Genomic DNA, 10791 nt, shown 5'->3' with positions numbered 1-10791 from the left:
TATATATATATATATATATATATTGAATAACAAAGATACAATAAGTAAAAATAATAGTTTTCTTTGCGAAGTGTTAAAATAAAAAATACATTATTAATTATGTTGCCATTTTATACAAAAATGTCAGTTTAAATTTCTCTATGTTACATTTGCAAATTTGGATTATTTTTATTGAAATAAATTTAGTATTCATTTTTTTTATATGAGTTATGCCATTTTAATTCCTCAAATGACGCCTTTTAATTAACATATAGGTATGAGTTTTAGTGTTAGTTATCATGTTACAGATTTTGGCGTCAGTTCCGGAGGATTAATAAGGATCTTATTCTGTAACTCTTAATGACTGTAACAATATTATCATTAAGAGTTAGAAAATATAGTCCTAATAGCTTTTGTAATATCTTTAATTACCGATTGGCGTTCCATCGCGGTCTGCTATCGAGTGTAGTTCTGGGCTGCGATTTGGCTCGCAGAAGAGTTTTTACAGAAATTTCTTCGCCAGGACCCATATTATTTGATCTTCAACAATTACAATCATACTGAAGTATCGTAATTAATTTTATTGATACATTTTTTAAGCATTTTCTGTCAGGCAAGAACGAGCAGGTTTAAGCTTAATTGCCAAGTTTAGCATTAGCCAAGATGCATTCGAATTTGAAGCAGCAAACTTGAGCGAAAGTCCAAAAAAAAAAATATCACTAATAATGTATAATAAATTAAGGAGAATCAAATGTAAAGTCTTGTATCCACAATGCTAGAAATCGGTCCAAGACCTCGGACGAAGAAAGAATTGATCAATCGCAATGGTCATCAAATCAATGTGATCAAATTATTCAAATGTGATTTGTTAATTTTTTCTCTATCCGAGATCTCGGACCAAATCATCGTGGACATCGAGCTTTAGATAAGTTACGTTTTCTATTCTCTTAAGAGAATCAATTAAGAGCATTCAACTTACTGGGTATTTTCCTCGCGCGAATCGGCAGACATTTCACGGTAAAGCGTCTTTATGATCATCAACCTTATTATTGAACTATACAATATGAAATAAAAACGATAATTACCGACAGATACTACCGCATGCAGGGGAGAACACAGTCGTTGGTTTCGATCTCTAAGAAGCCCGGAAATGCATCAAGATCGCGAAGATGGTGACTCACTTTTCAACGTTTCTACGGTTGACGTTTGTCGTGTCCTTCCGCTCCTTCATGGAACCTTGGTCTCCGACCGACTGATCTTGTAGTTTCTCTCGTAGCTCCTGGACGTTGAATTCCACGTCTGTCTGAGTGCCGAAGTCCCGACCGGTTGGCATTCTGTATTTGCTCGGCGTTAATAATCTGTTCTCCACAACAATCGACGAGGCGTCCCTCGACGACCTCTTCGGATTCCTTGTGTTATTCCTCGTGACTGTATTGAACCCTAATGAGAAATAATCCGCGGCGCTTTCTGCAAATTTTCGCGGGCTCGGTGTCATCACCAGATTCACCAGCTGCAAATTCGCCTTGTTTAGGATTTCGGGATCCTCCAGCCGGCCACTCAGCACGATCGCCACGTCCTTGCTCACGGGCATCTGGAGAGATCTCTGATTCAGGTCCAGCATGGTCTCTTCCGATTTGTCCGCGTAATTTTTCCATGAACAAATTTCTCTCGGATTTTTATCGTTTTCGCTTTCCCGACAATTGTCGGACTCTTTGGCATCCTTCAGGCTGGATTTTTCTTCAGGATGATTGATCAAACTTGCGCTTTGCTTTTGCGCTTGCGAACAGCTCTCTTCTTCGCGCTTGTCGCTTATGTTTGCTATCATTTTCGACTCGTTGGAAAATTGTGTCACAACGTCGGTATCTTCGTCGGTGTGTTCCTTTTGCTTTCGTCGATTCTTCCGATCTTCCTTTGCCAACCGTTCCGCAGCTTCCAATACCTCGCGCATTGCTTGTGCCTTTCTCAACTTCGCCTCCTCCTTTTCGCGTATTATTCGCTGCTCTTCTTCAAATCTACAACGGAGTGAATTCATAGATGCCCATTTCTATCAGTATAGATTAACTTTGATCTCAACTCAACTCGCTCTTTATCTTTCTCTAATTCTTAGAGCTAGAAAAAGATAAAGTATAAATTGAATCAAGCTTAAAGTTAATCTATATTGGTAGACATGGGCAATGTGATTTATAATTTTACATGCACCGGATCGTAAAATTACCGGATATCGGATATTCGGACAGAATGTAACATCGGATATCCGGTATTCAATCGGATATCTGAGAAGATAATTTCTTCGAATCGGATAATCGACATTTTCCGGATATCCGATATTCCGAAAAACTCCTAAAAAAAAAATTCTATAGAGATAAAGATTGTAATTTTGCAACAATGTATAAGATATTATAGCATCATGAATATGCATACTTATTTCTAGAACATTTGTATTGTATAAGAAAAAAATCAACAATTAATGATATCAAATTTCAACCGGGATGTATTCTCGGATATTGATGATTCGACTATTTAGTCGGATAGTAAAAAAAAACCGGATAATATGGGATACCAGAGGACTTTCCGGGGCATCCCTAATAATTTTACACATAAGAATCTGAAAATTTTCCATAGAATTCTTTATGTATTTTTTCAAAATTTATAGATATCAGAGTTTTTTCAGAATTTCTGTAATAACTTTTTAGAAAATTTTTCCAAATTTTTATAGAAATTGGAATATTTTTTAGAAATGAAGAAATCTTATTATAATCTTTTCTAAAATTTTTCATATACGTGAATTCTGAAATATTCTAAGATTTCTGCAATTTCTGAAGAAAACTTAAAATTTAAACATAAAATTTAAAAACGTTTAAAATATTATTTCGAAAATTTTCATAAGTTTGAAATAGGAAATGAATTCTTATGAATATTATGACCTTAAGAAAACATTTTGATATATCTAGCATACTGAAGAATAAAAAAATCTTATGCATACCATTTGATCGATTTATTGATATTTTATGTATCTTAGTATTGAAATTGATTATTTTAATGCAAATATTGAAGTGGCAGATGCTCATTTTACTCTCTGAATAAGCTAATATAAGCATTAGGAGTAATATGAGCACAGGAAATTTTTTTGTAAGAAATTATGCAGAAAAAGAATGAAATATATATGTGAGTACAAAAAGTATTCGTACAGAGAAAATATTTAAAAAAAAAACTTTTTAAATTTTTTAAAAAGTAAATATTATTTAATGAGAAATGAGTCATCCAATTGATATCGAATTCAACACAAATTTGACGTCAATTCGATGTTTAATTAACGATCATTTTTTGCTGAGAAATTAACAATTTATTTATAAAGAATCCCTGGTGAAAATTTTTCTCATAATTTTTATGCGAGTTGGAACATTTTTCAGAAATACTCAGAAATATTCGGAAAGTTTACATTCTCTCAGAACTTCTCATACAAGTGAATTCTGAAATTTCTTATTCCCATAATTTTTAAAAAATATTTAAAAATTTTTTAGACTTTTTGTAACATTTCATTAGAAATTATATTATACTTACAAAAATTTTAAAAACCTTACGATACCAGGTATGTAAATATGAAACCGGAATTTTTTTATAGAAAATACATGTTTATTGCATGAAAATGATAAAAAATATTTTATTCGAAGTATTGCCCATCGGTATACATTTTTTCCACCTGTTTGACAATTTGTGGATACCACGCCAAAAAAATTGTTGCTCTTTTGGCCAAACCAGTCATCTAGCCATTTTCGTACAGCTTCGTAAGAAGTGAAGCGCTGCTGAGCAAGTGCGTGTCCCATCGATGCAAATAAGTGGTAATCGGACGGAGCCAAGTCTGGTGAGTAAGCATGCGAAAGTATTTCCCAACCAAATGCCTCAATCGTTTCCTTGACCAGTTTTGCTGTGTGTGATGGTGCATTATCATGAAGCAAAATCACTTTGTATTGCCTTTTTTGATATTCCATTTTTCACACAAAGCTTGATTCAAATTGATCATTTGTTGTCGGTAGCGTTCAGTATTAATGGTTTCGCCAGATTTTAGCAGCTCATAATACATCACACCTTTCTGATCCCACTAAACACAGAGCATTGTCTTCCGTCCATAGCGATTTGGCCTTGCAATCGATGTCGATGGTTCGCCTGAAGTTATCATCTTTTATTAGGATTCTCAAAATATATCCACTTTTCATCGCCAGTCACAATTCGCTGGAGAAATGACTTTCTTTTGTACCTGGCGAGCATTTCGCAAGTGATTTTTCGGTTTTCCTGCTGTCTTTCATTCAGTTCATGTGGAATCCATTTTCCCATCTTCTGGATCTTTCCCATGGATTTCAAACGTATGGAGACGGCTTCTCGTGTCACATTCAATTGATCCGCGAGTTGTTATTGAGTTTGAACGTCCTTATCCAACAATGCTTGCAATTCGCTGTCTTCAAACTTTTTCGGTGGTTTTCCACGTTCTTCGTTTTTCACGATTCAAAATCGCCACTTTTGAATTTTAAACCACTTGATTTTTAAAGCACTGTGATTTACCAAGAGCATGCTCACCATAAGCTTCGATAAACATTCGATGCTATTCTGCAGCAGTTTTTTTCAAATGGTAACAGACAATCAATGCTGTCCGCAAATCGTAGTTTCCAGGCACAAAATTCGACATGTTCAACGCTATTACAAACTACACATATACTGTTGTATGAAACTTGTATTGTTGAAAATTTTTGTCAGAACAAGGAAATGGCGTCAATGGCGCCATCTGACGCAACTACATTGACAGCTATGGCCATCTATTGGTAAATTTCATATTTACATACCTGGTATTTCATAATTAACATATATGAAAAATTCTGAGAAAAGATGTAGATTTTCTGAAAAATGTTCCAATTCATATAAAAAATGTGAGAAAGTTATAAAATTATAGAGAAATTTTGAAAAATTATATAGAAATTCTAAAAAATTATATGAAAAATTCTGAAAAAAATTTTCACCAGAGATAAAATAGACTGTATGTTCCTTAAAATTATATATATCAAAAAAATGTGTAATTATAGAAAATATCATTTGAAAAATAAAAATTGTATTATTTGGATGCTTAAAAAATATTCGTACGGTCGAGAAATTTAGCTTTTAAAATCAAGAATACATGTAAAGCGTTTGTTTATATTAGAACAGAATGTATTCATTGCATAAATTACAAATTAATGTTTACTTTCTATAAAGAAGACTTTTTTAATAAAAAAATTTCCTTGTACGAATTTTTTTCACTTTTTATTCACTGTATATATATTTTTTTCAACAATTTCTGAAAAAATTTTACTGAAATTATTTTAAGTTTTGAAACATTTCATCGAAATTGCTGAAAATTTGCTAAAATTTCACTAAAAATGAATTTTTTAGTTAACATATTGAAAAATCACTGAAACCGAACTAAAATTTCTTTGAAGTTTTGATAAAATTTCTCTAGTAATAAAATATATATATTTAAAATAAATTTGATAAAAATGTATTTTTCAATTAAAAATTACTGAAATTATTAGGTGTACAACTGTGTTTCTGCTGTTTTCCTATAGATGGCTTTAGCGGTAAGTGGTGGTCGAAATAAATAGATCATATAATAAACTTGGGTATCTGTCAACATAATCCCATAGAAACATTAATCGATTTGTGTCTGCATCATAAAGTTATTCTCGATTGAAAATGTCAGTTTACGAGCCAAATTCTCGTCATTTGCGGGAAGTTTTAATTTTTTGCTTCAATATGAAGAAATCTGCGGCTGAGGCTCATCGAATGCTCTCAAATACTTATGGTGAGGCCGCTATTAGTGAAAGAACGTGTCGTGAGTGGTTTCAACGCTTCAAGAACGGTGATTTTGATGTCCAAGGTCATGCTCTGTATTTGATGGGATCAGTTCGGCGTAGTGTATTATGAGCTGTTAAAACCGACTGAAACAATCACAGGCGATCGAACGCAATTGATGCGTTTGAGCCGTGCATTCAAAGACAAACGGCCACAATACAACGAGAGACACGATAAAGTGATTTTGCAGCATGACAATGCTCGACTCCATGTTACGAAAGTGGTCAAGACATACTTGGAAACGTTGGAAATGGGAAGTCCTACCCCACCCGTCGTATTCTCCAGACGTTGCTCCCTCTGACTATCACTTGTTTCGATCAATGGCACACGGCCTGGCTGATCAGCACTTCCGGTCTTATGAAGAAGTAAAAAATTGGATCGATTCGTGGATAGCCTCAAAAGATGACCAGTTTTTCGACGCGGGATTCGTACGCTATCCGAAAGATGGGAGAAAGTAGTGGCCAATACTTTGGACTACGATGGACAATACTTTGAATCATAAATGTATAACTAGTTTTTCACAATAAAGCCTCGAATTTCGGAAAAAAAAACGGCGGAAGCAAAGTTGTCATCTAATAAATTGAAATTTTTTATTCCAAAACGTGAAATAATTTGAACAAAATTTTTCCAGAAATGCCAATCAAATATTTGATTAATATAACAAAAAAAATATTACATTGACAAATATTTAATAAGTATTACCAAATGGTAACAATTTGGTAATACTTATTAAATATTTGTAAAAGTAACGTTATTTTTGATTATAGATACATATTTAATAGTTATTACTCAATTTTAAATGGGTTTATTACTATTGGCTAAAAAAATATACATATTATATTGTTAATATTGTTATCTTATGTATTGCCACCTAATTTTGTTATATATCCTATGTATTGCGCGCAATATTGCCAAGTATTATTAATGTATTATCAAGTATTATTAATGTATTGTTATGTATTACTATGTATTATTAGTACTGCTATTGCTGGCATTGCTTGTTTTATTATTGTACTGTCGCCATATATTTTTAATAAAATGTACACTGTACACTGATTGCTCCATAATAGTTGATCGCTCGTCAGACTCTTTTTTTCAGTGTATAACAAAAGGAATAATGAAGATACTCATAACGACATGTATACCTATCCGAAAAACTCCCATGTCTAATAAATCAATAACAGTCTCAGGACTTTATAAAGTTAGAATGGCTATTGTTTATTTAACAAATATATCATGTAGAACAAAATATCTTATCTCAATATAAGTTGGGGACTTTATGAAATTAGAGGAAAAAACGAGAAATAAAAAATAGCGTACCTACTTATTTAATATGATAAATATCCGAAGTACATAAATTTAAAAATTGCGCAGCATATTGGAATATCGCGAAGGCAGATGCGTCTTTTTACAACAGTTGGCACTACTAATATCAACCATTACAGAAATATAAAGGATGATCATATTACTTGCAGTGCTTATAATATTCGATTCTAACCTATATATTATGAGACTATATATGTGAGAATTCTTTTTACTTTTCTCTCCATCCCAGAGCCGGGAGTTTTTTACTTTCCTAATATTTTATATTTATTTTACCTTGCTTTGTCTCTTTCTCTCTCTCGCCGGATTCGTTCTTCTTCTAACATCTCTTCTTTTATCCGCCGCTCTTTCTCTTCTTTCCTTTGTCTGTCCTTTTCCTCGAGTTGCTGTTTGATGGCGTTTTGAAGCTCCAGCGCTTTCTGACGTTTCATTTCGCGTTCTTGAAGGATCTCCGCGTCCACAGGAATATTTTGACCCCGAAGATAAGATACTTTATTGATATCGGAGCCGGTTGAGCCAGTCGTTGAACTGTCCGGGCTGCTGGCGCTGTCGTGGTTGATTACCAGGACCTTGATAAAGAGAGTATTTGATTTAATTGTAAATACTGTGGGATAAATAAAACAAATACTCTTGAATAGTTTTTAATCTTATCTTTTTAAGATACTCAAAAAGTTCTTTGTAGATAATTTTATGGATAATTAAAGTTCTAGTAAACATTACTTGGCTCGATTGTCCTAATCTTGATAGCCAAGAAGGCGGCGGTGGATCACCTCTAGCTGCGTCTTGATCCCAGACACTGCCCCACCTTGGCCTGTTGAGTTCACCCATTCTGCCTGGCGAAAGCCTTCTCGATGGTGGCAATGAACTTTCCGGCGTAGTGCAGTACGGATTTTGCCAAGTTTTTTCCGTCATTTCCATCCTGATCGTTGCTTTATTAAGCAGAGTTCCTTAAGTCAAAGAAAATATGGAAAATTTATTATTGTTGTTAAGGAGAATGGTTAAAAGACATATGATATTCTATTAGAATTAATGCTATTTGTAGAAATTCATTTTTGATATCCATTTTTGTTTAATCCCTTACTATACATATTCATTAAGATGCTTGTGAAATTTTTCTCTTTAAGATATTTTATTGTACATAATTTCTGAAAAAATAATTAATATTTTAATACCAAATTATTATGCCGAATTGTCTATTTCACATGTTATAAGATTTTATCAGAAATTATGGAATAAAAAATCTTAGAAATCTTAGAATATTTTAGAATTTACATATACATATATAGAGAATTCTGAAAAATATATGTTTCTCAATACTTCTGAAAAATGTTCCAATCTGTATAAAAAATTTGAGAAATTTCTGAAAAATTGTACAACTGTTCAACAAAAATTATAAAAAATTATAAAGTTTACATAAAAATGCTGAAAAATTATAAAAATTTTTTATTTTATGGAGCAAAGTTTTCTACTATAAAAAATTTATTCTGGTTTCATTAGTCAACAGCGTATCAGCATATCATTTCTGAAATTCATATGAAATTTACAGAATATGATTTAGAAGAACTCACTTTGTCCTGCCTGCGGTATATCCACGGAATCGCTAGCGTAACCGGAAGTTTCGCCTTCGCGTTCCTCGCCTGGCGAGCCGTAATGTCGAGTCTCTTTTTGATTCTCGTGCTCGTTGGATCGATGGCAATGGTGTCCCAGTTTTTGCGCTCTCTGTGACTGGTATCGCGATCCTTCCACGCCGAAGTCACGCTGTTGTTGTTCCTACAATGGAGAGACGATAAAGATAAGATGCCTACGGCAGCGAATGGAAGATAGGTTTGCGTGCGAGGGTTCTGACTTTCATGAAGGAAGAAATTGTGTTCCGTCGGTTTTATATACATATTGTGCTTGAATATTATTGTCGTACCTGCCTGAGACGGGACGCATACATACATCATGCACGATTTGGTTCCTATTTTCCGTTTATACATACATAATAAAAACCGATACGAGCGGTTGCATTTGCGAACAAAATTTTTCTTTAAAAATTAAATACTTTGATTAAATACATGTACCTATATGCAACTAATTTATTATATCAATTATAGTCTTAGTTAAAAGTATAAAACATCCTCACAAATTGTAAATATTCTAGAACGGTTTTGTTGAATTTAAAAAAATTTAGGTAGATATATGTATATAGATCTGAATATAACTTTATTGGACCAAAATAAATAAAATGCTCAAGTTGGTTGTCATAATTAAAAAATTTAAAAACTTTTTGCAGCATTGCTGATCATATTTGAATTTTCTACATTTATTAATTATTTTGATAGTTTAAAAAAATTATTTTTAGGTCTGTATAAGTCTATATAATTCTTAGATATTTTAGCAAAATCGTTTTTTTGTGGTATGAAAAATAAATTAAAAAACAGATTTAATAAAAAGTTATTATTATTTTTATAATAATTTTAATTTCTTGTTAGTTTTCTTTTGGATTAGTTTTCTTTTAGTTTTCTTTTACAGTCTTTTCCAAGAAAAAAAGACAGTAAATTGAGGTTGCTTACTTAATTATTATTAATATAATTATTTGAAAAATGCTTGCAATTAAAATTGCAACTTTACATAATTAAAAAAGAGATAAGAATCGAAATCAATAAAAATTTAATTTACCCCATTTTTCGAATAATTTTTAAAAAATGTTTGTAAAAATTAAAAAAAAATAAGTTAAATTGTTTCGCTAAATTTCTTAATTTTAAAGTCAATTCAAACATGAGATATTTTTTTGGGGTAATAACTGCGAAAGATTTGTGCTATGAGTAGTTCTAGCTATCGCAAGGCTTAATGAGGGCGAGCTTAATGCCCGCTCGTCATTCTTTAAGTTCGAAAGCGAGATGTATAAGCTTGAGGTTGAACTTCACACGATAAGAATCGATTTGCCTTACTTTTGTTTTTCCCTCGTGAAAGGACAACATACTATCGAGAGTCGTTATTTATTAAATTTGATTAGTCGCGATCGTTAATTTTGATGGATCATCGAATCTTGAATTAGAGTTCGAATATGAATTCCCTTTATCATCAAAGCTGCATTGTTTCAAAGAAAATGCTTCGAAGAAATCAAATATAAAAATAATATGTGTAAAGATTATAAGCAAGAAAAATTTTTGAGTTATGTAATTTTCTCAGTATATAGTCCTCGACGTATAATAAATATACTAAAGTACTAATACTTAATTATTCGATTATTTCTTAGCTACATAACACATTGTACCGGACACTGCAACCGCATGCAAATAAATTTACAGCATGTGAATTATTCAGGTAAGTCAAAGATAATATGATATTCCAGAGTTTTTATTCGTAAAAACCAATTTGAAGTCCAATATAGCAAAATTATTAATGAGTTAATAAAATTTTTAATTGAAAATTCATAATGAATTCCAAAAATGGAAAAATAATTGTCTTGGCAATTAGTCATAAAAAATTTGAAAAATTTAATTAAGTTGATTAAAATATAGAATTATTTTAGATATAAATATTGAGTTCGTTCTTATTGAAATTTTTTCAAATTTATTTTTTATTCTTATATATAAAACTAGGCTTATTTAATTTATTTTATCTATA

General features: G+C 31.9%; 1 protein-coding gene across 1 annotated transcript in view; it reads right to left on the bottom strand.

Moving 5' to 3' along the window:
* The window catches only part of LOC108688391 (histone-lysine N-methyltransferase, H3 lysine-79 specific), a 61692-nt gene that overhangs the window by 39981 nt on the left and 10920 nt on the right, over window positions 1–10791 (bottom strand). The window contains exons 4-9 of the mRNA XM_018194636.1: window positions 8748–8949; window positions 7900–8126; window positions 7456–7748; window positions 1161–1991; window positions 959–1033; window positions 412–519 (exon numbers count right to left, since the gene is read on the bottom strand). Of these exons, the coding sequence (XP_018050125.1) occupies window positions 412–519; window positions 959–1033; window positions 1161–1991; window positions 7456–7748; window positions 7900–8126; window positions 8748–8949 (1736 nt within the window). The remainder of the gene's footprint in view (window positions 1–411; window positions 520–958; window positions 1034–1160; window positions 1992–7455; window positions 7749–7899; window positions 8127–8747; window positions 8950–10791) is intronic.

The sequence above is a fragment of the Atta colombica genome, unplaced genomic scaffold, assembly GCF_001594045.1.
Source record: "Atta colombica isolate Treedump-2 unplaced genomic scaffold, Acol1.0 scaffold231, whole genome shotgun sequence".
In the NCBI taxonomy this organism is placed as follows: domain Eukaryota; kingdom Metazoa; phylum Arthropoda; class Insecta; order Hymenoptera; family Formicidae; genus Atta; species Atta colombica.
Note: the sequence above shows the minus strand (reverse complement) of the source record. Positions and strands in the feature narration are given on the sequence as shown.